This window comes from Atractosteus spatula, chromosome 14 (genome assembly GCF_055471065.1).
Source record: "Atractosteus spatula isolate fAtrSpa1 chromosome 14, fAtrSpa1.hap1, whole genome shotgun sequence".
NCBI lineage: Eukaryota > Metazoa > Chordata > Actinopteri > Semionotiformes > Lepisosteidae > Atractosteus > Atractosteus spatula.
In genome coordinates this window covers 3,251,329-3,279,166 of record NC_142719.1, presented here as the reverse complement: position 1 = coordinate 3,279,166, position 27,838 = coordinate 3,251,329, and the positions used below count along the sequence as shown (strand labels likewise).

Sequence of the window (27,838 nt, the reverse complement as noted above, 5' to 3'; positions counted from 1 at the left end):
AGCCCTCGTGGCTCAGCCGGGGCTTGCAGGAGGCTCGGCCGCTGATTGGAGGAGAAGGATGCCCCCCTGCTGACGTCAGTGCGGGGCGCTGTCTCGGCCAGAGCTCGCAGAAGACGGCGAACAAAAATGCACCTCACACCTTCCTCGCACACAACCCTTTATTGGCCTCAAAACATTAAAAGAAAAAAATTGACTATCACCACGATTCGGAAATGGATTTTCATTATCACCAGCTGACGTACAGATGTGTCAATTTTTTCCGTAAAGCTCACACAAGTCTTAATCACATTCCACTGACAGTGGGCTTCCTCCGACTGGGAGGAAGCAGGACATTCATAGACAGGATCAGGATCAGCTCGTGAGCTTTTACTTCCCCAGCAATCCGGCCGCCTAGCACAGGGTCCAAAACATAATTCATTACATAAATCCTAAAACATAAATCGACAAATGCAGATTTGTTAACTTATTTCAATGGTTTGAATGAACATCTTCAATAAATTAAAAGAGACGTTTAAATTCTGTGATTGGTGATGCTCAGAATGTTTCTAAACTGCGAGCTCTAACTGTAACCACACCATTTTATAATTATTCTACTGTTTTTATATGTGTGGGCTGAATTTCCTTCCAACAATGCACGGGAGAAAAGATCTGACCCCACGGCATATTCAAACACAAACCCATCCTTCACTACAGTCAAGCGTTGACTTGTAGCGCTTGCAGACCTCCTGTCCTGATCCGGGATATCAGCCCTGCTGACAGTGACACAGATCACTGCCCACGTCCACCGTCCGGTGAGGCGGTAAGGTGTCCTGTTAAATGTCAATAATCACAAAAATCTCTGGCTTATTCTCCTCGTGAATCTGCATCGCTGAGTAGGTGATTGCTTTCACTTCGGTCCCCTTTTGAGGAAAGAAAAAGAGGAAAATGTTTTTTTTCTGACAGCTGGAAACCTACTCATAAACAAATCAGGAAGACAATTCCAGTAGTCCTCCATCATATATTTCCATAGTAATTAAACAAAACAATACAGTTTCTCACAGTCCTGGCCACACAAAAACACATTTAATTGCTGCCTGGATTCCTGACACAGACTGTAGCCTAATGGAGCCTAAAAAACAGACTGATGTCTTTATTGTTACTGCTTCAGAACAATTCAGGTACTGTATGAGCTCCTAGGTAACAAAAAACAAGGGAGTGCCCTCGGTTACGTATCTGTGCTCTATCTTTATTGCCTCACTTGTGTCTGTGGTCAGAAGGGTATGATATCCCTTAATCCACAATTAGCAACCACTGTGTAAGCTTGGTCTCTGTTGTAGTGCATCACTATTTCTGGGTGAGGAATCAAAACAAGACCCCCTGGAACAGCACTGGGCTACAGAAACCTTTTCGAAAAGAGGAAGTCTGCTTCTACAATGTCAAAGGGACAACGGAAGAAGAGATACATAAGTGCCTATTGAAATTCACTCGCAAGAGAAGTCCTATCAGCCACATATTCCTGTTTGGCTGCCAAATGAGACAAGGATCTTATCCAGCCATTTCTTGACAGAAGCCAAAGTAACAGCTTTAAGAGCATAGCTTGTTCCAGACTCCCACAACCCTGTTCTCAGTTATGAATGTTGTTTCCCATTTTCTCTTGTGTCCTCTGGGTCATGAGTTAAGGTGGAAATGAAGCCCACTGGGTTGATTATGTCAGCACCTTTCAGGATCTTGAATGCTTCAATCAAGCCGTGTAACTTTTGACAAGTGTAATTTATGTTTGTGCTATCTGCATGTAGCACTCTGCACCTGTCTACATCAAATGCCATGTGCCAGGTGGTTATTCTTGAATTACCTCTAAATCTTTTAGAATTAAATGTGCAGTACTTCCAGTGTTTGCCAGATCTCCTATTTTGACATAAGTAAACATGACTAATTTGCTAAAGGTAGCAGAATCTAGATCATTGATCTAAATTAGGATAATCATCCTAAGATCCCTATACATCTACATTATTGCACAGCTCCAACTGTTCCTGTAGTTTGTTCAGGAAACTTTTAACAAGTTAAGCAATACCTCCTTTTCAAACTCTGTTCTGACTATTCCTTAGAGTCCTATTACGATAAATATGATCTTCTAGCTTATTTCAAATTATTGTTTCCACAACCTTGTGTGAAAGAGAAGTGAGATGAACTGGTCTATAATTACTTTGTTTCATCATCACATTAATTGATGGGTGCTACATAATTCCCACTCAGTCGGTATTTCCCTAACTCAGAGTTTTGTAACATATATTTCTTTCATAAAAGTTGGCAGAACATTATAAGTCCTGTTTACAGATGTATGAGTAATGACCAGTTCTTAACTAGCTCAGTTTCTCGCTTAAAGTGGGGTATACAGTAATAAAGCACATGCAAACCAACTCCACAGTGTCTAGACATAACTCACATCTGTATAAGCAGACACTGCAGTCTTTGATTAATTTGGCTGGAATCACTGTTATGCCTACAGATAAAAGTGAATGGTTTCCTTCAGCTTTCATGTTAATTCAACACTGAATCCAATTTCAAGAGGGCGTACCTACCTGGGGGTGTTTGGAGATCCTGAACTCTTCTCCCCAGCTAAAAGATAAAAAGAGAAACAAAAAACTCAACCTGGAATATCAAATGGAGCATATAAACACACTCATTTGACAAAGCCAAACCCACCCACCACTGTTTTATACATTATAATACGATATTATGTTTCTGAAATATGTCCTGATTACGTGGAAAGCAATTGCATGAGTGTAACTGTGTAGGTGGGAATGCAGAAGCAGAGATGGGAAGATCAGTTCTGAAGAGACAAACGTCTTCATGTCTGGCAGCTGTTTGGAACTCCTGCTCTTGATTAATAGACCATTACTGGATAGGTGCTGGTTAAACCCAAATAGCCTACATAGAGTACTGCAGAAATACAGTCAAGGCTCTGTTCCAGCCTGCATTTGATTCAGCAGGGCAGCAAAATTAATACAGAACTGGAAGGAAAAAGAGTTTCTACCACAGAAACATAAAGTGTAACCGCTCCACCACACCGCTGCGAGAGAAATTGTTGAGCTGTGACTAAAAGGAAAGAGGAAACAAGCTTGTCTAGGTTTGAACTGGCCTTTGTCAGATCTGTTATTAAAAGGAATGAGGAGTTGAGATGGGATTGATTTCTATGCTTTGATAACCAGACTGCAGAGGACACTGCGGGCAGTACTAACAAATGGTGTCTGATTAGTGATGTGATTCAACCCATGAGATTCACAACAACCTCGGCAGGCGCACGCCACTCCAGTCCATGGACCGGCAGGAAACATCTTGCTCCTCTGACATGCAAGCTCATTTCCGTGCTCACGACCTTGACCTGTACGAGCCACTTCGGGTGGGGGCACCAGAGGCACTTTCGTCTCGGGCTAACCCCCTCCATCAGCCCCCTGTTTGCCACCCACAGAGAACATCTGGCCGCCAAGGGCTAACTTCCTCCATGTGGGCTATCAAGTGTGCTTACCCTATTTTATTTCATTCTCTGACATTGTTGCTTCTCGCACAGAAAGAAAACCAACTACCTGGCAGGAACAATGCCCACTGATTCTGGGGCATGGCTCGGCTCTACGGCACACCTCCCCAGTCCCCCCCAAGCTGATGCCCCTGTCTGGTCAGTACGCTCTGTCAGCATCTTTTTTTCTGCACTGTTTGCTTTGGTGTTAAAATGCTTAAAATGCAGACACGCTCCAAGCCGAAGACCAAGTTTGCACCAGTTTTCGAAAATGAGATCATGCAGCTTATCTCAAGGCCTTGATTTCTGGCTCCAAAGCCTTTAAACGCAGACAAGAACAGAGTCATTTTTAGCGATTTCGAAGGACAGGGGAGCCTCAGAACTTACCCAATGGAACGCATCCTGAAACGCATCCGGTCGATGTGAAGCACCTTCACTTCCTAGAACAAAAAAAGGTGTTGGGAATGGATGCCCCGGTTTTCCAAAAAGCTTTCCAAATCCAAGCCACAGAGACGCGGTGTGGCCATCAGCAGCTGTGTGTCATAATGTGCTCTTATCCCCTTTTTTCCACTGAGTCAGGTTAAACTGTTTATTTCAAATACTAGTCTTAAAGCAATGCAAGACACCCAGATGTGGCTGCTGAGGCATTTAATTCTTGTTTGCATTTTGTTATAAGATCAACGTCTAAGCCATGTGTTAGTTCTTTACATTGTGATGCAATTCCAGTTTTGTAATGGACAACCCCTGTATAACAGACATTCAAATCAGCAGCCATATCACTCTGCAGCCCACCACTGGCAGCCCACTAAAGCTCAGCAGGTCTGAGCCTGGTCAGTTCCTGGATGGGAGACCTCCTGGGGAAAAAACTAAGGTTGCTGCTGAAAGAGGTGTTAGTGGAGCCAGCAGGGGGCGCTCACCCTGTGATCCATGTGGGTCCTAATGCCTCAGTATAGTGACGGGACAGGCGCCATCCTTCGGATGAGATGTAAAACCGAGGTTCTGACTCTCTGTGGTCATTAAAAATCCCAGGCCTGGTCAAATTTCCCCTTGGCCCTTCCCAATCATGGCCTCCTAATAATCACCATCTATGAACTGGCTTCATTACTCTGTTCTCCTCCCCACTGATAGCTGATGTGTGGTGAGAGTACTGGTGGACTATGGCTGCTGTCGCATCATCCAGGTGGGGGCTACACATTGGTGGTGGTGGAGGGGATCCCCATTACTTGTAAAGTGCTTTGAGTGGAGTATCCAGAAAAGCACTATATAAGTGTAAGCAATTATAAATTATTATTATTAATCAAGTAGAACGCTGTGTCAGCATGTGTAGGCTGCAAAGGAACAGGTAAAGGATTATTCCTTGCTGAATAGAAAGAAATACAACGTTTGAGCTGTGAACTCTTCCTTAGGTGTGCGCTGAAGGCTCCACAGCCAAAACTTTGTGTTTCTTTCTTTGCCTTTCAGCATGGAATAAACATTTACCTATTCTTTTGCTCCAGTATCAATCTTAACTAGGCCTTTATTTCCAAATACACTAGCCTAACATATTTCATTTCCTGTAGTCACTAGGAAGTAATAAGTGAAGCCTGAAGAAGGCTCCACGGCCGAAACGTTGTGTTTTCTTTCTTCTTTTTTCAGCATTGAATAAACCTGTTACTTGTTCTTTTGCAGCCTACGCATGCTGACGCAGCTACCCACCTGAACCACTACCACACATTGTTTCACTAATAAGGTCTACGTGTATGAGTCATTAAACAAGTTGTGACACAGTAATAACAACTCTTATACTGTACATGGTTAATAGGTAATGCCTACAGGTCTCATCTCCAGCACTTGCTTAGATGGCAAGGTGTTTTAAACGCTTAGTGACATAAAATCCCATGAGGAGAGATCCCCTCCTCATTGTGGATAATGAAGTAAAGAGTTGTGCAATCCACCACAAACAGCTCAGTCTAAACCATGTACTACAAGATACTGAGCACTGCCAATCTAAAAACACACAAGTGCTAAAACCCTAGACCATTTAAAAAACAGATTCAGAAAGACTGTCCTTAGGACTATGTCCTCAAGGTATATTACCTGCATAGTGTTGACAAGGAAAATGCCTCATATAAAATGTATTTTTATAATAATCTTATATCACCTGCCTTTAAGGAACATATAGTGAAACAGGAGTCAGGTCAGTCCAATTCTCACCTACCCTCGGGATGAAGAACTGATCTGCGCTAAATTTAAACAGCCAGTCATCCAGAAAGTGGAAGAGAAGAGAGAGAAGGTCTTCACCTGAAAAAGAGAAGAAATACAGAAAACAGATATTTTCAGCCAGTTCACATCAGCAAAACTGAAACGTCCCTTTAACTCCAAACTGCAAAAACGTCTTCAGAATGTGGTTGTGTGGAACCAATTTTTTAACTACATTTCATTTAGTTCGTGAACTTGAAGAAGAAAAGAAAGGCAGCAGCAAAGCAGAGAAAATGTGACCCCTTGTGCTCATTTGATTTCTAAGCTACTAAGTGATCCCAGGGAATCATCCAGCCTGTTCTTGAGGGGTGCCAGCATTGCAGCAAGTTGAGCAGCTTGTTTCATGCACCCACCACTGCTTGCGTAAAGAGAAAATGCCTGTTCTCAATTTTAAATACAGTTTGCACTGTATGAACCTCCACTCATGTCCTCTGGTGCTTGTTCCACTGCTGAGCACAATGTAACCCACTGAGTTCAATTTCTCAACATTTTCAGCACTAAATCCCCTTCTAATCTCCTCTGTTGAAGACTGAAGAACAGCGTAGTTTTTACATTTTCCTGACGTTGTCTGAAGATATGAAAATACATTTGCATAACCACACTTGAAATATTTTCCCATTCTTTTTTAGTTTCAGCTCCATTTCACCACTTGTTCTGGATTTTATAACGACACCTAAGTGGACAGACCTGTTTCCGAGGAATGTGGCTTTACACCTCCAGCACCCTCCTGCGTGAACTGTAACCTCTCGCAATATCTCTTGAGAAAAAGCAGAGCCTTCCGAAGCCCTGCATTCACCGCCACCAGAGCAGGAGCTTGGCTGGGCATTTTCAGCCCACAGTGCCACCTACTGGTCCACCGAACACAATTCAACACTTCACAGATACCTCACTTCCAAAAGGTCTGAGATTATATTAATATTCCAGACTATACTTATAACTATACTTATATACTTAATTTATAGTTATAAATTAACTATACTTCTTTTGGGGAAAAAAAACTCTTTCAGCCGCATATTTTCAAAGAAACAGGTAGACAACAAGCTGCAATATTCCTACTCCTGAAACAACACTGTGGCAATTCACAGGTTCAGTGTTATTTCCCGGAGAAAACAAAAAAATCACACACAAAAATTACTATACTATACAGGTAGAGTGCCGGTATCTGTTTGTGGCTTATACAGGCTTATACAGATCAGAAAGAAATGGTGAATCAGTTAACAAGGAGCCACGATCCACAGGCGAAGCCGGCCTCTTGCTGAGCTGAAAACCTGAAGCTGAGCCTCACCCTCCGACTCCACTTCCACAGTGTCGATCGGCTCCACTGTCTCAGTGTCAGTCATGTACCCAAACATCCCCATGGCGCACTGCTCAAACGCCTCCTCCAGAGTGTCGCCCCAGGAGTGGATCCTGCGCAGAGAAGAGTCACACGCACAAATGCATACAAATCAATACCTTTTATATCACTTAGACCCGGAATGACCCAGCTCAGCACACAAGCTCTAGCCTCTTGCAAACTACAAAGATGATCTCCTGAACAGAGCTCTACTCCTCACTTAGCAAAACAGTCTAAGTCAGAAGATTAATCTGAAGCATAATTTATGACAGGACTGTGAGTAAAGTTGGAATATATTCCACAGCAGAAGAGATAAGGAAGCCTATCACTGTATATAGAACACAACAGATGTACTGTGTTTAAATGCAAAAAGCAATACATAAAGTAAGGCATCTGTACACTGCAGGCAGGAAGGGAAACTTACTGGACATCCGCTGTGTGATCCAGGTCTGAAAAGACAAGAGGAAAAGAGGAAAAATGTTATAGAGGGGAATCCACTGCAGCTGTGAGAGGTGTCCTAGAGGCTGTGAGAGGTGGTGTGGTCACTCAGACCAAATTCATTCACACACCTACCCACATCCAGACAGCTGCCTGCTCCAGGGAAAGAGCCATGGCAGCCCTTGAGCAAGCATCATGGAATGGGACGTGCCATAGGAAAGTGGGGGGGTGTGGGGGGCACGGGAGCACCAGCAGGAAATGGACACATGCTAAAGCAGCAGAGCTAGCAGCTGCACTGCCCCGAGATGAACTGGCTCAGAATAATTGCCAGCTTGGCACAGAGACCTAGCCCTGCACCGATTTGAGAATGATCAGTGTGGCCCGAGATTATCCGAATGGTTTTCATCCACATGAAAAATGAGCACCCTTACTAAAAAAAAAACCCCAAGGGATTTTAAATACATATACACACTTTACTTCTTACAGTCATTTATTGTTTTTTTCTTTTAATTACTGCACTGAGAGATCGCTGAACAAACAAAAACAGCTGATAAGGTGCCCAGTCACGTTTTATATTTAACAGCTATTTGTCAAACTATCAAGAGGTTTCATGTGAAACCTAACAAATGTGATGAAACAATGCTCTCCCACCCGCTGCTCTCAAGAAAAAATAAACCAGGACTTTGTACCTTCCTGATAAGCTGGTTTAGCAAATGGCAGAAGGAGCAAAGTGGAAACTCTGACCCTTTTAATATGAGGTTCCAAGTTCCAAGTAAAAAAAAAAGTAGTTTGGGTTTATAAGAAAAAAAACACAATCACAACAGGAACAACAGGAGGTCAGTCTTCGCCTCTTTCCCACAGGCTGGGTGGGAACAGGGCAACGGCTCCGTCTGAATCCTGCAGAACCTGAGTTTTGAGTCGTTTGTCAAGTTCTAGTGAACCATGAGCTCACGGAATGCTCCAGAACAATGGTTATTCTGTTTGCTGGGCTCCAGAGGAAAGCATCGAACCCGTGGCGCTTTACAGAAGCGATCTCGCACCGGGCGCTGACTCTGCTTCTGTCAGAGCTGGGCCTCTCACTCACCCTACAGCACAGCGAAGTCACCTCGCTCTGCCCACAAGCACATGACGAGACACTCCTGCTTCTCACGCCCAGAGAAAAACACACACTACAGCCTGGGGTGAGAAAATGTGCTGAGCAAATACCTTGATAATAAATGATTTCTCTCCACCTAGAGCGCTCAACTACCCATACCTTAAGCCTGTCTCCAGGAACAATAAGTAACGCACATATTATAGAAACATGGAGGAATGCTCAGTGATAAAGTCTATATTGAGAAATGTTTAGGACTGTTATCTAGATATATATAATATACAGTAAAGGAACAAGTAAAGGGTTTATTCCCTGCTGAAAAGAGAAGAAAGAAATCAATATTTAGGCAGTGGAGCCTTCTCCCTCACACCTGAAGAAGGCTCCACGGCCGAAACGCTGTGTTTTCTTTCTTCTCTCTTCAGCAGGGAATAAACCCATTACTTGTTCCTTTGCAGCCACCCACCTGAACTACTACAATATACAGTGGTTCAAGCAGGGAGCTGCGTCAGCATACGTAGGCTGCAAAGGAACAAGTAAAGGGTTTATTCCATGCTGTATAATATACAGTATGTATATACAGCAAATCTAGTAGCGATAAAGTTAACCAGCACCGAAGTTAGGAAGAGTTAGTGCGCCCCCTAGCGGTACTCGCGGAATAATAATGAAAGTTCTGTTTCGGGGTTGACTACGTTGTTGTTCATAGTAGCGTGTGAGAACTCCTGTTTTCTAACTTATATTAAGGAAGAGGTAAAGCAACAAGCCTGATAGGCGATCAAGGTCTAGTGTAGCTCGCATTTAATTCACCACCCATTTTCTCAGATTCTAATTTCAGGCGGCTTTTTACAAATTGAAAACAAAAGCTGAATACATTAAGCCATCCGTAATTCGAGTAGAAACAATATAAGCTATAATAACGCAGAAATGTAATGTCTAAGTATTAATAAACTAAATGCTGACTGTGGTGAACGTAAAGAAAGACGAGCTAGAGTCTGGCACTGGTCAGCTGACAACAGCAAGAATCTGTTGTAACACAAGGCCCTAGAGAAAGACGATCTCACTTACATTCATATTTTTTGTTGATTGAAGGATATTTCGCTTTTAGCGCCTTCTGCTCCTCTGTCAGATCGAGTTCCCGATCATTCATACTTGAAAATATGTATCCACTTCCTCGGGTATACGGTTAAACTAACACCACGCGTCTGTTACTCACACCAGGAAGTTACAAGCAGTAAACCACTCCTCCTTATTTACCTTAAAGCGTAGAATAACAGCACATCCTTATTCTACACCTCGCAAAAACCACATACAGCCACATTCGTCGGGTAAACAAATAATAAATACGTGTTTAAAGTAATTGCTGTTGCGAGATAAACACCCGAAAAACGTTTATATTGTATTTCATTGCAAAACGAGTTACTTTGACTTGTAGGTCCGAGACTACTGCAGCTACACCCCTCCTGTCTGTGTCATCAATATAATCCTTACGTAGATATTTTGATAAAAGAAATATCTGTTTTGTGTTTTGTTTTCTTAAAATCTTAAAACACAAACTTTTTTTTTTACTCTTTAACGTGGAACATAATATTAAAAGAATCAGAGTTTCCAGTCGGAACTTTGAAGCGGAACACGACCGGCGGAGGTCGGGATTGGCCAGCAGATTTTTCCGGAAGTCCGTCGGAGCCTGGTGGTGTTGGCGCGAAGGCGATCATTCTGACAAAGAGCAGCTCTTTTCTTGTTTGTCTTGTATCAGTTTTTTTTTCCATTGTTATCTCTCGCCGCGGCTAAACATCCAGATACGCCGCCATGGCCGACAAAGAAGGTAATTAAGACCTTCAGTTCTTTAAAGTTGTCCGTTTTACCGTCTGCGCTGTGTGAAAAAACGCGGAATGAATGAATCGTGTCGGTCTCGTAGGCCCATTTTGTGTTTGAGACAGTTTTTGAGTTGAACCCCCCGTCACTGACAGCTAACCTCCTTTATTGCGCAAACCAGTAAAAATGAAACGAAAAGTTAAGAAACTTAAATAGAAACAAATATTTTTAATCTACTTCTCGCATAGTCGATCTCCCCGTGGCTGCGTTGGTGTGATGCATATACACATCGGTTTAACGCGACATTGTGTTCTCGTTGGTAATATGCGTGGTATCTGTGACATGTCGCCGGTCCCTTTCAGTGGTTTAATGAATTTCACGTTTTGATATTAAATGCCGCTTTTGAAAGTGGGAGGGGATTTATTTCTGAGAGAACTGCGCCAAAGTTTAGGCTCGACCTGAAAAAGTCAAGTCTTCTGTCGAAAAAGTTTTCGCCCTGCGCTTTGTGCGTTTGCTGATACTCGAAGAGCCTAAACAGTTTCAGTGTCGAGAATATTCTCATGAGAGGCTTCACAGGTCTTTACCTTTTTTAGCCGACAGTTGTGTGCTTGCCGGGTTCCATATGGAGTACGTATAAACGTTATCGTACTTGCATTTCAGTCTGCACTGATAGCTTAACAATGTTTATTATCTGCTGCTTCTACTACAAACGTTATTTTTGTGTGCTATTCGTTCTACTTTTGAGTAGCATAAAAATGCATAAACGTTTTGATGTATGCAGTAATAGCGTAAACGCCTGAAAGTTAAGGTGTACAGAGGACGTTGCCTCATGTATGAAAACGTAATGTTTTGTCATTACCTACGTTATAAACCGGAGGAGGTCATTCGGAACATCGAGCTCTGTTTGATTGCTAGAACGTAATTGATCTATGGATCTAGTCCAGGCGTTTCTTGAAAGAAGGCAGGGTATCGGCCTCATCACGTGGCTGTGTGGGTCGTTCCATACGCCCACTACCCTTTGTGTAAAGACGTGCCTCGTTTTAACACACTCTTGTTCCAGTCTTAAAAGATTGCACCTCCCTGTAGTTTCCGCTTCTTAGTTTGCGTTAAAATTATCATCCCTTTGGTTTTCGTACAGCAGCGTTTGATGATGCCGTGGAGGAGAGGGTGATAAATGAGGAATACAAGATCTGGAAGAAGAACACGCCCTTTCTTTACGATCTGGTGATGACACACGCGTTGGAGTGGCCCAGTCTGACTGCTCAGTGGCTGCCTGATGTCACCAGGTTTGTCCTCTGGACAATATGGTATCTCTTCATGGTGTCGACCCGCATTCTGTTTTTCAGTTTTCCGTTCGACACATAATATTACAACTAAGTATCCTGTTTTCTTGTGTGTCTGGTGCTTTTTCAAGTTCGAATGGAACGAGTTCAGAAGCGCTACACTTTTGCCTTTCCTCTTTTAATTTTTCTAGAAGAGTAACACCTAACATAAATTGTGAAATAAATAGAAGAGGAGTAGGCAGAGGGAACGGTGTATGTCTTTTGAATTCTAATCGTGGTCATGGAAGTGTCCTCTTGAATAGGAACCTGAATTTTAAAACTTGAGATGGAGGAAAAGCTTTTTAAAGCCCGTTGTGTCCCAGAAGCTATCTTCTGGATACCGACGTTACGGCAGCTGCAAAAAAAAAAGGTTTAGAAAAAGCCACCTAGGACTCAGACTCTTGGAATTTGTCCATTGTGGTTAACGTGGTGCCGCTTCTATTTGCCGATTTCTCGTGCTGCAGACCTGAAGGGAAGGACTTCAGCGTCCACCGGCTGGTCCTCGGCACGCACACGTCGGACGAGCAGAACCACCTGGTCATCGCCAGCGTGCAGCTGCCCAACGATGACGCCCAGTTCGACGCCTCCCATTATGACAGCGAGAAAGGAGGTGGGAACGCCGCTGGCCTGCTTGAAATTGTAGTATGGAAGACTATGCTGTGCTGATGAGATCAGCTATATATAAGATCTATTTTTTTTTGTGCGTCAAGCAGACCACAGTGTATACTTAGCTTACTGCAGAATTATGAAGTGCACGTACTGTGTTTGTGAAGTTGAGAAAGAAGGCTGTGATTAAATAAAGAAACTTTTGGGAGGCAAAATATTATATTCTGTATTAACATAATACAGAAACAATCTGGACTCAGTAAACATTTATAATTTAGGGAAATCCTTATTTGCACAATACAGCAGTGCCTGTGCACAGACGTGTGTATGTTGAGTAACTTCACGGGATGACTGGTGCTGTTCCACACAGTGACAGGGATGGAGAGGTGACAGTTTGAGCTTTCAGTCCGATTCCGCGTCACATTTTTCTCTCCTGCGGGTCACGGGTTGGGAACGGCATGAGTAAGCCCGGGACAAGTCCCAGCCTTCCCGCCGGAAGCGTAGTTTTAATGAGATTCCCTTCCGGTGTTCGGCGTTCCAGAGTTTGGCGGTTTCGGCTCCGTGAGCGGGAAGATCGAGATCGAAATCAAGATCAACCACGAGGGAGAGGTGAACCGCGCTCGCTACATGCCCCAGAACCCCTGCATCATCGCCACCAAAACCCCCACCAGCGACGTGCTGGTGTTCGACTACACAAAACACCCCTCTAAGCCAGGTAGGCGAAGCTATGTGTTATCCTCCCTGTTGTGCCACTTGACTTCAGAGAACAGATCTTTAGCGGGGGACCTGTACTTCATCAAACACCTGTTATGGGTTTGCTGGCAGTTTCAGGTTTTGGGAACTTGAATTCAGATTCTGCTTGAGTAGTATCAAATAGAATAGCAGCGTAATTTACAGAAACAATCTTGATTTTGTCCATCTCATCTCTTTCTTCCTCCCCAAATGTACAGAAGCCCAGCTGTCCCTCTCTGACAGCAGCATGTAGAAGCTCCACTAGGTCTCCAGTGCGGATTCCCAAATGCACTGCCAGCCTTTCCCTCGGAACATTAAAAACAATGAATTGTTTTTTATTACATTGGGCGTTAGCTTCGTCTTCAGTCTTCATAAGGATGGTTATTAAAAAGCGCAAGTGAATCCCGTTGCCTTCTCCCTGAGCTGATATAGATACAGTGTGAATCATCTTCTGCACTCCATAGCCACGTCCTGTATTCCCCTTGAGATTCATATCCTATTCAGTTATAACTGTTGTTTATAACTATAATAATTCACCGCCATTGTTTCCTGCTGTTATATCGATACTTTAAAAAGTATTGTTTTTCTTTAAAACAACAGCGCCTCAGAGGTGCTGAGTTCTGTAACACTCGTGTCACTGTTGCTGTGCAGACCCCTCTGGCGAGTGCAATCCTGACCTGCGACTGAGGGGCCACCAGAAAGAGGGGTACGGGCTGTCCTGGAACCCCAACCTTAGCGGATACCTTCTGAGTGCATCCGACGATCACGTAAGAGGCCCATTCCTTTTGCTTACACTGTGTCACTGAGGAGTTCGTCGCATTTACTTGAAGAAAGACATTTCCTTGATGGAACTCCCTGCTTCTCATCAGTAATCATCCTCGGTACAGAACACGAATGATCAATGATGTTCAGCAGCAAAACATGATCACTCAGTCAGCCTGCTGTAGTGAAATATTAATACAAAATAGTTAAAGGTTTCATCTGTTGTAATTAAAATCACATTAGTATCTCTGTTAAAATATAAGCTGTTTACACAGGCTTGATGGTATAGGAACAAGGAAAAATCCTTGTTTTCTTGTTACTTTGAGTTTTGACAGCCACCACCTCAAGTTTATGTTGATCTTGACATTCCAGATGGAAATAATTATTTTGCATGTAAAGCCTGAAGTGGTTTGAAGTACTAAGTGTTGCCAGCTGAAGTCACATTAGCAATTGCTATAGTTGTTAGAGGGTAAATGAGCGAATAAGTTACTGTTCTTCTGTTGCTTTTTGTTTAACATTAAGTATAAAATGGAAGTTCATGTGAGTGGACCTCCACTGAGTATGTGGGAGTTCAGTTAAAATGAAACATAAGCCTGTTATCTTAGGGAGGCAAGTTAAGGAGTAGCCTGACATGGAGGCTGGCACCACCTGGCTATCAGGATCCATGGGAAGCAGGAGAAGATAGAAAGTTCCCAGCTGCGTTTACTCAGGGTTAATGAGCAAAAGTGGCGTAACTGTCGGTAAGGTTAATACAGTTGCAATTTTCTTGCAATACTGCCCATTTCCCTGAAAAAGAGCACAGACCAAGTCCCGAGGTACTTCTCAAGAGCTTGAAATTCAGTGTGTGTCTCTTTTGTTACTGGAAAGTACATTTCTGAACTTCTGCCCAGTTTCCAGTGTGTTTATTCCCAGACCTCCACCTGATTAGGAAAGTCCTCCTACACCGTCCTTGTAGTGTGCGAGCTGACACACTGATTGCTCACGTCTCCCTCTCCAATGGTGTGCATTGTGTACCTTACAGACTATCTGCCTGTGGGATATCAGCACTGTTCCGAAGGAGGGGAAGGTGGTGGACGCCAAGACCATCTTCACTGGACACACAGCTGTGGTGGAGGACGTTTCCTGGCACCTCCTGCACGAGTCTCTGTTTGGATCGGTCGCTGACGACCAGAAGCTCATGATGTAGGCTCAAGTCCCCGCTACGACACGCACCAATAGATACGTCAAACCTGCAAAAGAAACAAGAGTGTAAAAGCTAATAAACATCAGCAGCAACATTATTTCACATAGTGTCTTTGATGTTCTGATATATCTGATTTCTTTATGTTTAGGCAAAAGAATAAATTACAACTTAAAAAAAACATTCATTCTGAAATGATGTAAGGTACTGAAAGCTTTGTCTCAGACGTCTCAGGGTAGTCATTATTTGTTAAAGACACAATTGAAGTTTAGTTCACGGTGACGAGCTTTTTTGCCGAGTCGGCAGAAGGTGGAACCCTGTTTAATTAAAAAAAAAAAATTTTTACAGCTGGGACACCAGGTCAAACAACACGTCCAAGCCCAGCCATGCTGTGGACGCCCACACTGCTGAAGTCAATTGCCTGTCTTTCAACCCCTATAGTGAGTTCATCCTGGCCACAGGCTCCGCAGACAAGGTGAGAGCAGATTCCTTACTGATGCCTCATGTCACACAGGCAGCAGGCCTGTTCTTTATCTCTTCAGATGGGGACCTTTCATAGGAGAAGGTGGAAGTTTCACTCGTGTTGGAGTGCTTTCACCAAAACTCTTCAAGCGTGAAGTGTCTGGCCCCTGGTATTGGCTTGTACAGAAAAGGGCTGCAGACCTTTTCTGATCTTAAAAGAACAGAAATGTCCTTTTAAACCCTCATTGTGTGATTTAAGTGTCAATCAGATACATCAATAAAATATATTTGTATATAGGAAATATGAATTGTTACCTCAAAATATTATGACTGCAGCTTAAAAGCAGTTGAAGACATTGGGAAGCACTGTAGTTTTAGAATTGTTTTTCATTTAGTATGCTTTTTCTGATGCTGGATCTTGTTTCAGATGAACGTGTCTTTACATATTAACTTGAATAGAAATTACGTACACCTTCATTTGGTTGTGTTTTGTATTTTCATAAATTCCTTGTGTTAATAATTTTGGCCTCAGATTTATTTATGCTATTATCATTGCCTTTCCAGACTGTGGCTCTTTGGGATCTGCGGAACTTAAAACTGAAGTTGCACTCCTTTGAGTCTCATAAAGATGAAATTTTCCAGGTAGGCTTTCTTAAAACTCTGTTTTAATTCTTTGTGTTTAATGTTTAAAGTGTGTATTGCCCTTTTCCCTCAATTTACAAACATTCAATTGCGGATTCCTTTTTCCTCAACTCATTTGAATAGTTAATACCCTTTTTGTTCTACGCAGCAAACTTGTGTGACAGCAGGAGTCTATGAAGCCTTGTGTACATTTCCAGCCCAGCTTGATCACCGATTAAGTAACCATGAATTCTCTGCCATTTCCCCTTCAGGTCCAGTGGTCTCCTCATAATGAAACCATCCTGGCATCGAGTGGCACCGACAGAAGACTCAACGTCTGGGATCTCAGGTTGGTTTTGTCAGTAAATCCTCACTGGGAGTGAGCAGTAGCATGTAGCCTGCCTCTCCTCTTTCATCAGGGATGGGCAGCTCTGGTCTTGCCGATTCTTGTAGATAAGCCAAATCACCTTTGCTAGGTTGTCGTCAGGTAGTCATCCTAGTATCTATGCAATCTGTATGGCTCTAGCCATTTAAGAGTGGAGTTGCTTATTCCCTAATTTAGATTGTGTTATTAGATGACTTCCTGTGCTTTGTATTGTTTCAGTCACTGATAAATCACCCCTTTAGAGCCTAAGACTCATGTCAGAGATGTATATTTTAATTTAGTTTGATTGGTCCTTTGTTACATTAAATTACTGTATTCACAGATTTCTTTTGTTTAAACCAGTCTGCATTTACATCGTACTTTTCATTGCTGACTGCTTCACTTACACAAGGGGAGCCACTTCACCCTCTGCTGAAGTGCAGTGCCCACGTGGGTGACCAGTGTGCACCTGTAGCACCAGAACAGATCAGTGGGAGAGATGAGAAACTATTTCATTGATCGAATTAAGAGGGGGGGCTTTAGGCCAGATGAAATGAACAGGGCTCAATTTTGCCTGGACCCTTACTCTCAGAGTTTCAAGGTAGCTTTAATGACCGCAGGTTAACACCCCGTTTGAAGGATGGCACCCCCAGTGGCACAGTGTCTCCATAATGGGATGTGGGTGTGGAAATTGTTCTCTAGAGAGAATAGCGCCTCCTGCTGGTCCGCTAAAACACAACTTACAGCAGCATGCTGACGTTCCTTAGAGGTCTCACATCCCCGACGTTTCCAGGCCTGACATTGTTTAGGTTTAGACGTCAGGCTACAGGGGGATAAAGCTGCTCTTATTCTGTATATTATGCATTTTTGCACTGTTCATTCTTGACACTTTGTAATTTATTTTGAATGTAAGATTAAGTAGCTAAAGGTGTCAGCTAAGGAAGCTAACACGTGTTGGATGGTGTGCTGCAGTGACTCTTCTTGGCAGTTATCCACGAGTTTGCTTTTGGGTGGGGTTGGCAGATATGTCATTACAAAATACTTCAAAGGTTAAACTAGTACACTAGTAATTCAATACTCTTAATATAGAAATGCAAACTCTCTAAAACTAAAACTAAACTCTCTAGAGGAAAAGCTCTAAAGAAATCTATTAGCAGAGCCAGTGAAACATTTTTACATAAGGATAGGTTATTTTTCACATTCTCCCGAGTGGGTAGTTTGAAAACTTTAACATTACAAACGCATGCAAGGATTCATAAGCACTGGTTCTTTGTTTCTTATCCTTTAGTTCTCAGTTCATTCAGCCAGCACAATCTTAAAAGTGCTAGTAAGGATGTTCAGAACATGCAAAATAAATGGACTTTACAGTAGTCATTTGTATAAGTTTAACTTGGGCACAGACCCCTGTAAAATCTGAAATCCTTCGTGTCAGTAGCTGTCCATGGTGATTTAAAGAGCTCTAATGCTTGGATTCCCATTGGGTCTCTGTACTGTCTCTTACTAACGAACACTACGAAAACGAAGCTTCTGCTTTTGCTGACATCTGAGAAGAGTAGTATTTCATCACTCTGAGCACAATAGGCTTTTTGTTCTGAGGTTTCTTTGTTTTTTTGCCCTGTGTGTGTATTTAACCCAGTGATGCATCATATTGTTATTGATGAAATGCAGCCTCTGCAAATACTGCAGAGTGTATTTTTAGAGGTGGGTTTTAAGAGCTGGACACTCTGTTGCGCAACGTATAGAGCTTTAGGGGGTGGGTTATGTTACTTCATGCTTTCTGTGATCTTAAAGGTCCCTATTACCATTTCTCTATCTTGTGTAACTATAGAAATCTCTTACAATTTCAGCTTAAATCGAATTATCAGAGAGCTAGAACAGATAGGACATTAAGCTTAAACCCTTCTCTTTTTTGGTGTTTTTATTTACTTGAGACCACAATTTTAAAACTACCTCTGCCACACAGTCTATATTTCAGCACTTAAAAGAGGATGTAAAAAGCAATTGCCTTTATGTCAAGTTTTTAAACATAATTCCTCATTATTCTGATATTACAGTGAGTATAATATCACAAATACGTCTGTACTACCTCTAATCCATCTGTCCATTATTTTAAACCTGCTCATTCCTGATAAGGGTTGGTGCGACCCAGAATCCGTCGGCTGTCCACAGGAAGCAAGGCAGAACTACACTCTGAAGGTGCCAGTGTTTAGCAGGACAATTTAGAAACACTGGTTAGCATAGCCAGCTTGTATTTGGAAGGTGGGAGAGCATGCAAATCTCACACCAGGCTGAAATCACGCCCAGGACCCAGAAGCTCTTGGAGCATCGCTAGCTGCTCCACACCCATCTTTCATAATGGTCATTTTTTGCAATAGATTTCAGACTAAAGACTGCACTGGGTCGAAAGTTGTCATCTGGTGAGAAATGATGGGATTTGTCTACCCCCCTTTCTGCTCTCTCTGACCCGGTTTCGTTGTGCCTGCTTCCTTTCTGCAGTAAAATTGGCGAGGAGCAGTCGCCGGAGGACGCTGAAGATGGACCCCCCGAACTCCTGGTGAGTTTCCGCTGGAGCAGGGACACTCAGCTTGCGGTCTTCCATGCTGCTTCATGAGAGTAGCTCCTTAATTACTGCATTGATTCTATGGATTGTCAATAACTGAGGCTACTTATAGCAGAATTGTGTAGTGGTGCATATTGGATGGGGCCTCAGATTGCTTATCAGTGCCCTACACAGTCAGATGTTGGGACATTGTTTGGAGAAACTATCGAGGAAAGGGGACTAAAGGCTCTTGGAACACCCCCTTCTTATCCTGCATGTCCTACAGCAGTTCCAGTCTGAGGAAGCTGTATGGGAAGATGCCCTCTGTACTCACTTGCATTGTCATTTTGGTAATAGGACAAAATTTAATTGACATGTGCGTGCCTTCCCTCCTCTAGGACTTGAAGAATAATCTTTAATCATTTTTGAGCCCCCTGTGAAACCTCTGTTGTTAAGCTGGTAATGTTTCAAGAGAATGTCCTTGGGGGAAAAAAGTACAGTACAACCAATATAAAGAGAGAAAAAGACTACATGCCGGCAGGTTCAGCAGAGATACCACTGGTTTGTGTACTTGTCTGCTGTCTGCTTAGTAGATAGGGATCTTGAAGGAGCCACACACCCCTAACTGTGTTTCCCAAGGGCATCTCAGAGCCCCTGCATGAGTACTGAGTGCACCTCCTAATCCTTGCTCTTTACACACTTCTCAGTTCATCCACGGCGGCCACACAGCCAAGATCTCCGATTTCTCCTGGAACCCCAACGAGCCCTGGGTCATCTGTTCAGTGTCAGAAGACAACATCATGCAAGTGTGGCAGATGGTGAGAGTCTCTGTCCGCTTCGGCTTTCTCGCGGTGCTTCGCTGTGACCTTTGCTTGACCTTGTAGGCCTTTTTAGTTTGGAGTTGCCTTGTGAGGTTTGGCGATGTTTCACAAAGCAGCGAGGACGAGCGCTGCGTCGGGGCAGCGGAGAGGCAGAATGCAGTTTTGCAAAGCCCCGGAGCTCCGCACCCGGAATTGCAAGAGTGTTGAAATCAGTCGTTTCTTGTGATCAGTTGTCACTTCCGGCTCTGGAGGTGGTCTAGTCCTTTTTGGTCAATCCAAAACTTTTTTTTATCCCAAACACCCTGTTGCTAAATCCTGGAACAAGAATGTGCACGAGGACTGGGGGACGCAAATAAGTGGGTTGCTCTTCTGAAAAAAATACAGACATCAGATGCTGTCATCTCACATGAAGCATGTTTGCTTTTCAGGCTGAGAACATTTACAATGACGAGGACCCAGAGGGAACAGCAGATGCAGAAGTACAAGGATGAGGAAAATGCAAAAAGCTTCTCCTGTTCCTGTCCCCTGTACTTGTAAGATTACAGACGCAGTGGCATACAAAGCTAATTTTAATTCACCAGGAACTGTTTTGCTGTGGACCGAACAGTGGTAGAGGCAACCTAAAGTGAAAGAAAAATCCTACATCCTGAAGAAAAACTGCCCCTCTTATTGCTGTAATATCAAGTGTTTTTTTAACATGTGGACAACTAATTCCTCTGTATATATAGAAAACATGAAAAAAGAATAATATTGTAATTTTTGTAGGGAAGAACTTTTTATAAAACTGACTCATGAGTCAAAGTTTAGGGGACCTTCTCAGCTGTTAAGGGTTGGTGCGGAGCTGACATTTGCAACACTGAAGAAAGAAACTTGCTGATTTAATGCTGTTATTTTCAGTCCGGGAAAATAACTGAAAAAAAATGCCTGTGGTAGATTTATTGAGCCTTTCTTGCCCCTGCAGATTGAGATTGTCTATTGCACATTTTGGTCTCTGTGTTTTTTTTAATCAATTAATAGTTTATGGTTTTTGAATTAACTGTTAGCTTGGGGATCCAGCTCCCTTTTTCGTTCTAGACCTAGGGCTGACTCAGTGTGATCGGAAGTCTTTTTGTTTTTGTGGGGTAAGGAATTATAAGGCTTTTAGAAAGGTGAGATGTCATTAGGCATTTACAAGTTCCCTGTTATCTTCTGCATTCTTCATCGCATGTTACTCGTTATGAATTGTGGTGAGCATGCTGGTGTGTTATAAGCTGATTGGGCCCCAGTGTTGATGGGTTAGGAATACACATCCCTTAATCTGTATTAGTAAAGGGGTGGTAATTTTTCTCTTCGTGAATTCAGCAAGGCTAGCTTCTGAAAGAAATTAAACTAAACATGGAGATTTGTGCTTAAATAATGTTGCTCCGATTAGACGACTCAGGTTTTTCAACTTTACCATGTTAGCAAAACGTACGTCAGTTTTAAAAATCACTTTCTATAAGATTCAAAATGTTTTTATCTCGGAAAATTAGCTTTGTATTGTCTTTGTGGATCGATTTTATGAGCTGTTCTTTCTACTAGTGTCGTCTTTGTTTTTTTTTTTGGGTCAATTTCCTGTTTCAGCATTGTGACCTTTTTACATATGACTTTCCTGTATCATATCCCTCACTTCCCACTTAACTGCTAATTGTATAAAGTGCATTCAAATAGATTGCTTTTTCTATTTATTCTTAACCTGCTGTATTTTTAATAACTGATTACGTCTGCACCCTGCTTGTCCTGTTGGGTTTAAGCTTAATGGCTGAGGCATGTCTTTTTTTTTCCAGGCTATATACATATTTCAAATTTCAAAACTGCAAGAACATCCTTGAAGCGATTCAGATGGTCATGTTTCATCAGGCTTCTTTGTGAGAAGTTTTGCACATCCTTCAATATGGTCCCTGTAACACAGTGGGGAAAATAACTATAACATAGTTGCCCAGTAAAGGTCAGTGGAGGTTACATTATTAAAAAAGGATATTGCATTCAAATACTAATCTTGAAGATAATTTGTAAGCACAGATTGTGGTCTGAGTAAAGATATTAAATTTGTAAATCATTTTTCCAGATAATACACAAACTATAAGGCTCTAACTTTCATTTTTATGTGCTGCAGAACAAAGCTCATCTTTGACTAATGAGAATATTAGAATATTATTTGGGCCAGGAAGTTCCAATAAGAGCGGTCAGAGTTCACACACTTGGCTGGACACTTTTATTGCAGGCAGATCTGGGGATGTAGAAGTTAAAAATTGAAAGGGATTTGAATGGGCCAAATCTAATAGCTGGGCAAGGATATGGAGGTGTTATGAAATACTATGATTCTTACTTGTAATCGGCTAGTTCCTTTGAAAGACTGTTCCTCAGGGATTCGATGGCTTCATTTCTTTGCTTCTGCAGATGAACTTCTGTTTTCAGTTCCCTGATGCTGTCCTCTAGTATTTCCATAGTCTCCTGATGAAATGAATAGAAGGAGAATGCAGTTCTTTTCTAGAGAAACAGCTTTGGGACACGGTGCCATCGCTGCAAAATCTTAAACTTCCTTTTCTTTAAATTCTCGTTGGGGAATTGTTAATAAATGTGTTGAATACACACCCATGATGATGGTAGTGAACAAAGACAACTTAACTAACATTCACCCCCCCCAACCCCCTCTTCTTACATCTTCCTCATCCATGCATTCTCAAACTGAATGGTAAGATCAGCGGAGAAATTATTTTAAAAATCCTGGGCTTCCTTACCCGGTACTGTAGCACATCCTCACTCCTCCTGCTCCGCATGAGGGCTATCCGTTCCTCCAGGGAGGTTCTCTGCATGATCAGCCTCTGGACTTCCTCCTGCAGGGGCCACAGCCTCTGCCTCAAGTCTGCGGCCTGCTCCCTAGTCCTCCTTAGAGCCTCCGCGCTCGCCTGCTGCCTCTTCAGCAGCGCGAGCAGCTGGGGCTCGTAGAAACCCTCTAGGCTCCTCCTCTCGTCTTTCAGGTACTGCTCCAGGTCCAGGGAGGCCCTGCGACACTCAGAGAGGTCACAGTGGTCCCTTGCTCTCCCAGAGCAGTTCCGTTTGTCCTGAAGGGCGGCCAGCTGATCCTGGTGGGCGGCCTTGAGCTGGGGCAGCTCCTGGGAGAGCTGGAGGAGCTGGGCCTGCAGCTCCTCCTGTGAGACCGAGAGCTGAGCCACATCGTGCCTCTGCTTCTCCAGGGTGTACTGGCACTGGACGCAGGCCCGGGCGGCCGCGAAGAGCCTGCGCTTGACCAGCAGGATGTCTTCTCGCAGGCTTTGGGACTCCACCTCTGCCCGGGCTTTCTGCTGGTGGGCGGCCAGCAGCTCCTCCCGCAGGCCCCAGACCGCCTGCAGCATGGGCTCCTGCAGCATGACCAGCTCCCGGACCAGGCTGTCCCGCCGGGCCTCCAGCTGCCCTGCCGCCTCGATGCACTCCTGGAAACGGGCCCACAGCTGCTTCATGACCTCGCCGTCTGTGCTGGGGTCCCCGGAGACCGGGGCATCATTCTGGTCCATCACCGTGCTGCAAGGCGTGCAGGTTACAGAAGAGTTAGGCCCACCTGCAGGTGTTATACTGTGATCTTATTCGGAGTGGTGGTCAGGAATTTGAGATTTCAGGAGCCGAATCGATGCCCTCACTCCAAATTAAGTTTCGGTTGGTTTGTTTAAGTGAAAGGGGAAGTGGCTGACCCACTTGTTGCTTTTTGCTGGCATAGCGTGGTCTTTGTCAAAGCCTTCGCAGATGCAACACTACCAGGTACTGTTGTCGTGGATGTTTAGTAGGGAATGCCCATCATTAATGAATCAGGAATTAGGTCATTTTGCATAGTACTGCTAGTGGCTAGAAGAGATTCTGTGGAGTGCATCAATATAGACCATCTCCACGTTGCTTAGCTCAGGAGACTAATATCAAAGTCCATGACAGCAATGGCTTATAGAAGTTTAGAAGTGGCTTATCTCCGCCAACAGCACAATGCCCACCTGACTGCTTCACAGGCAAGAGGTTGACGGTGAAGAAATTTTTGGTCTGATAGGCAACAATGTAATCGCATTGCACAAGCGTTACAGTGTTTACTCCTGTCTGTGTAGGACAGATTTAGCTCTATCAGTCAGATAAGTTCCATTCAGCATTAAGCTTTTTGTCTTCATGAGGCTGTTTTCTTGGCTATGTTTCTGAACAGAGATTCCTCTGTTGTGTAGGACTGTTATTCTCTTTTTACCTTATTTTGGTCTGGACTGTTTAATGGTACAAAGCCAGCCCCTGCTGCAACTGTATACTTGGTGACTGGGAGGCTCAGGTCAGGGTTTGACTAACAGATTCCTAGGCTCAGTTTAGAATAAGACTCACAGTACAACTTTTCCCATGTGATTTCTCAATTATTTGTAAAAATAGAACATGGAATCCATCCAATTCTGCTAAGTGAAAGCTAAGCCTAATCTTTTTTTTTTCCTACATCACACAGCTTAAACATTGTTCGGCATCCAGGAATTGTCAGGCTTATATATTATCTTTTTTTTCTTTAAAAAAATAGGCTTTACACACAGCGACCAAAACGTTAGGGACCCAGATCAAAGGCATAGACTGTACTAGGTGAAAAATGCGAGACGATTGAGGAGCATAAGAGAAACTTCCATCATCTTCGTTGGTCAGGGAATTCCCAGCTGGAACTGGTGTGGTGTATCCTTCAATGCGCTGTGCCATTATTTCAATTTAATGTGATCATGTTGGAAGAATGTGATGGGTGTGGGCTGCAGGCTTTTCGGGACAAACCACATCTTGTTGATCTTGCTGCTCACTGAAGTTCAATACATTTTCTGGTGGGATTGCCAATATTTCGGCCAGTGTTTCAGTTTTAATTACATCATCCCTTAGTCAAAATTGGATCCGTTTTTAAGGTTGTGATGTGTGTGTATAGTAGGCTGTTTTGTAGCTATGTAAAAGTTTACAAAGCGTATGAATGCTGTGTGCCACACATACTTTTAAATGCATCAAGCGCACATCATCGGGAAAATGCTAGTCTTGTAGCAGGTTCACTGGCATTTCAAGAGGTGATGCAGATAGATTCATCTTGCTGATGAACATCTGTCATCAACAGGAGGTCTGCAGCTACACTGGAAGCAAGTCAAGCCCTACATCTGTGTCACTTGTTTTGCTTGTGTGGCAGATGCTGTCTGGTGGGATCCTCACGGCGCCTGGCTAAGCATGTGCCCGATCCCTGAACCCGGAGCCCTGCTGCCACACATGGCCCCAGCTCAGCCCACGACTATTCAATGCGTTCAGGTCTGGCAGGCAGGGCCGATGTGGCAGTGAGCACTCTCACTGCAGAGGGGGTGCAGGGCTCAGGCGGCAGCAACACTGGGGCCGATGTCATTCATGAGCACTCCAATCAAGATGAAGCCAGCTGCATCTATCCCCAATCAAAAACCGTCTTGGGTTTTGCCAGAAACACACACGCATTTTAAGAGCAAGTTTCTTCTGCTACTCGGTATATATTCTACTCGTGTAGACATCACATTCCAGTCGCTACAACTATGAGCTTGTGTTCAAGGAACTGGCTTTAGTCCTGACCCACCCACAACACAACACAACTCATCCAGTAAGAAAAGTAAAATCATTTCAATTTTATACAGCCAGGGAGGCAGCGCTCCAAACTGACTGCTCACAACAGGTTGTCAGGTGAACAAAGCCACACTCGGTACGGAGTAAATCTTTCACGCTACGAGCCCCTGTTTTGCATGTCTGCCGTCCGTGAAATACATTTCGGTATCGGAGGCCAAGTCACAGCTGTCGCCAGCCTGCCCTTCGATAGGTTTACCTCAGGTTTTCTTTTTCAAACGAGCAACATCGCGGGGGAGAAAAAGAAGCAGAATTACTGACCTCCGTTCTTCCTCGCAGCCCTGGTGTGTTGTTGTGTGTCACTAAGATAACACGCAGGCTGGGTTTATTAATAAACAGGGGGGAAACAGGAACCCTGGGCTCCAGCTTGGATTTTCTCTCCTGGCACGGCAGCTGCACGGCCATCTGTGAGCGGATAGGGTGTCTCGTGGCTGCGGGTGGAGCCCGGCCAGTCGGGCAGAACTGATGCTCTCGCTGACGAGGCCGAGCCCGCCCGTGTGGCTGGGCTCGCGAATGTAACGCGCACGAAGAGGGGAACCTCGCGGCTCGCTGCTGGGGCTCCCCCCCAGACTGAGCTAACTGAACAGGGGACCCTTTCTCCCAGCCTTGGCCTAGTGTGTCGTTCGGTCCATCCGTTTTCTCACTGCTTCTTCCAGTATAGGGTGGCGGGGGAGCTGGGGCCCATCCCCTCCTGCAACAGGCACAAGGCAGGATACACCCTGGACGGGACACCAGTCTGTCACAGGGCACACACACACGAAATCAGGGCTCATTTCCCCAGACGCCAATTAACCCACCAGCATGTCTTTGGACTATGGAATTAAGCCGGAGCACCTGGGGGAAACCCACATGAACTGGTGAGAACATGCAAACTCCACACAGACAGCACCCCAGGTCTGGAATTTGAACCCGGGGCCCCATTCCTGCAAGGGTGCAATAACCACCACCGCGCCGCCATGCTGCCTTGCAAACTTTCAATTTGAATAAAAAAAAGTCACGTGGCTTCACATAGCTTCAGTAATGGCTGTCTCACCCGTCCTGGTACAATGGAGTTCCATATGCTGACTTTATCGGGTCTGTTTGCTTAGTAAATACATTTGCTGTGTAAAGCTAGAGAAAACTGGCTCATGCTGTATTTAACTCTGTTCTGTCTGCAGTCTTGCTTGGTAGTCTAAGAACTCCATAAAGTTGAATTCGAGGAGGCAGTACGGCCTGTTGAGATTTTAAGTGTTTAATAGAGAATCTCTTCCAGCCTTTCCTTTCCTGAAGGAGCCCACTGAACCTTCTTCAGTGGGATGGCAGGGTGGTGCGATCCAGACACCTGCATCTCTCAGTATTTACACCGTGTTGAATTGGTGCACTTGAGAAGGAAACTTATTTAAGAACATAATAGAAATCACTACTAAGAGGAGGCCGTTTGGCGCATCTTGGCTGTGAGACTTTTAAACAAGTTGGGATGTAAATTTCGACCATATGTCTGGGTCGTTCGTTTCGCTGTCTTGTGTCCCTGCTGTCCTTGTTTCTCTGTCCGTCTGTAATCTGACCTGTGGGTTGACATCATTGATACATCCCAGGATCCTGAGTGCTTGACTCGACTCCCTTCTCAGTCACTTCTCTCCAGGACTAACAGGATTCAGTTTCTTCAGCCCCTTTGCTTTATTCGGAGAGCGACGTACACTTTGCACGGCTCTGAGGGCCAATAAAACCAACACTTTCATGTCACATTTCAGCATAATATCTGAGTATTTACAGCCATTTTGCCAGAACCACTTACATTTGAAAAACAACATCTAAGAACGTGTTGTTGGCACTATTGAACATCATCGATGTCACCTTTTCATCACTTATCGTTTCCATAAATCTGTTCTTTATTTCTCTATTGACGCATTTTTTATGTTTGATATTTTCTGTGCCTATTTATTCACGATCTGGGCTCGTTGGTCTACTCAACATCAAGAACCGGACTATATTTAAACATTCTTAAGAAGTTCATTCTCGGCTTTTGGTTTCGGTTTTTCTCAATTACGGAACATTGAGACGTATTGACCAATTCTCGAACGGACCACAAGAGGGCGATAAGGGACCAATTAAAAGTGAAGACTAGCGCGGCTGGGCAAAACCTTGGTTTAGACTTTTCTGCGGCGTCGGTGTGGGCGCAACAGGTAGGTAAACTGAAACATAACGCAAGAATGTAACAGCTTTTTTTTTTTTGAACTTTCAGCGTCTTTAACAGTTTGACGGGTACAGGAATCACGGCACCGGGCTCTTTATTTTGGGAAAGCTAATAAAAACGTTAAACGAGTCGCAAAAAAAAAAGTGAAAGTTTTCCATTCCACACGTTATTCACCTGTGATCCAGCGTGCCTTTTTTTTTTAATTTGGAGCTTTAGGT

At 43.8% G+C, this 27,838-nt stretch overlaps 4 protein-coding genes across 5 annotated transcripts in view; 2 read left to right on the top strand and 2 right to left on the bottom strand.

The window, feature by feature from the left end:
• Window positions 1-144: 144 nt before the first annotated feature.
• Window positions 145-9,826, bottom strand: tslig1 (tRNA splicing ligase complex subunit 1). The gene is made up of 7 exons (XM_088933111.1): window positions 9,658-9,826; window positions 7,489-7,513; window positions 7,017-7,138; window positions 5,691-5,773; window positions 3,881-3,933; window positions 2,559-2,595; window positions 145-899 (listed from the first exon to the last, which is right to left on the bottom strand). Exons 1-7 carry the CDS (start codon window positions 9,737-9,739, stop codon window positions 813-815), a joined length of 489 nt encoding a protein of 162 aa, XP_088789237.1. The 5' UTR covers window positions 9,740-9,826; the 3' UTR covers window positions 145-812.
• Window positions 9,827-10,250: 424 nt separating this feature from the next.
• On the top strand, window positions 10,251-21,503 carry rbbp4 (retinoblastoma binding protein 4). 2 transcript variants are annotated; one of them, XM_088931659.1, is made up of 12 exons: window positions 10,251-10,414; window positions 11,543-11,690; window positions 12,191-12,336; window positions 12,874-13,047; window positions 13,716-13,831; window positions 14,848-15,008; window positions 15,355-15,481; window positions 16,033-16,110; window positions 16,362-16,438; window positions 18,950-19,007; window positions 19,700-19,810; window positions 20,242-21,503. In XM_088931659.1, the coding sequence occupies exons 1-12, from the start codon at window positions 10,399-10,401 to the stop codon at window positions 20,302-20,304; spliced, it is 1,275 nt and encodes a 424-aa protein (XP_088787785.1). In that variant the 5' UTR covers window positions 10,251-10,398; the 3' UTR covers window positions 20,305-21,503. The 2 variants fall into 2 exon arrangements, with proteins under 2 accessions (XP_088787785.1, XP_088787784.1); XM_088931658.1 differs by lacking the exon at window positions 20,242-21,503 and having other exon boundaries at window positions 19,700-20,007.
• sync (syncoilin, intermediate filament protein) lies at window positions 20,212-25,745 on the bottom strand. The gene is made up of 4 exons (XM_088931660.1): window positions 25,709-25,745; window positions 22,573-23,353; window positions 22,161-22,285; window positions 20,212-21,732 (listed from the first exon to the last, which is right to left on the bottom strand). Exons 2-4 carry the CDS (start codon window positions 23,344-23,346, stop codon window positions 21,678-21,680), a joined length of 954 nt encoding a protein of 317 aa, XP_088787786.1. The 5' UTR covers window positions 23,347-23,353; window positions 25,709-25,745; the 3' UTR covers window positions 20,212-21,677.
• A 1,833-nt stretch (window positions 25,746-27,578) lies between these two features.
• The window catches only part of nhsl3 (NHS like 3), an 84,759-nt gene continuing 84,499 nt past the window's right edge, over window positions 27,579-27,838 (top strand). The window contains exon 1 of the mRNA XM_088932998.1: window positions 27,579-27,609. The gene's annotated coding sequence lies outside the window, so the exon portion shown is untranslated. The remainder of the gene's footprint in view (window positions 27,610-27,838) is intronic.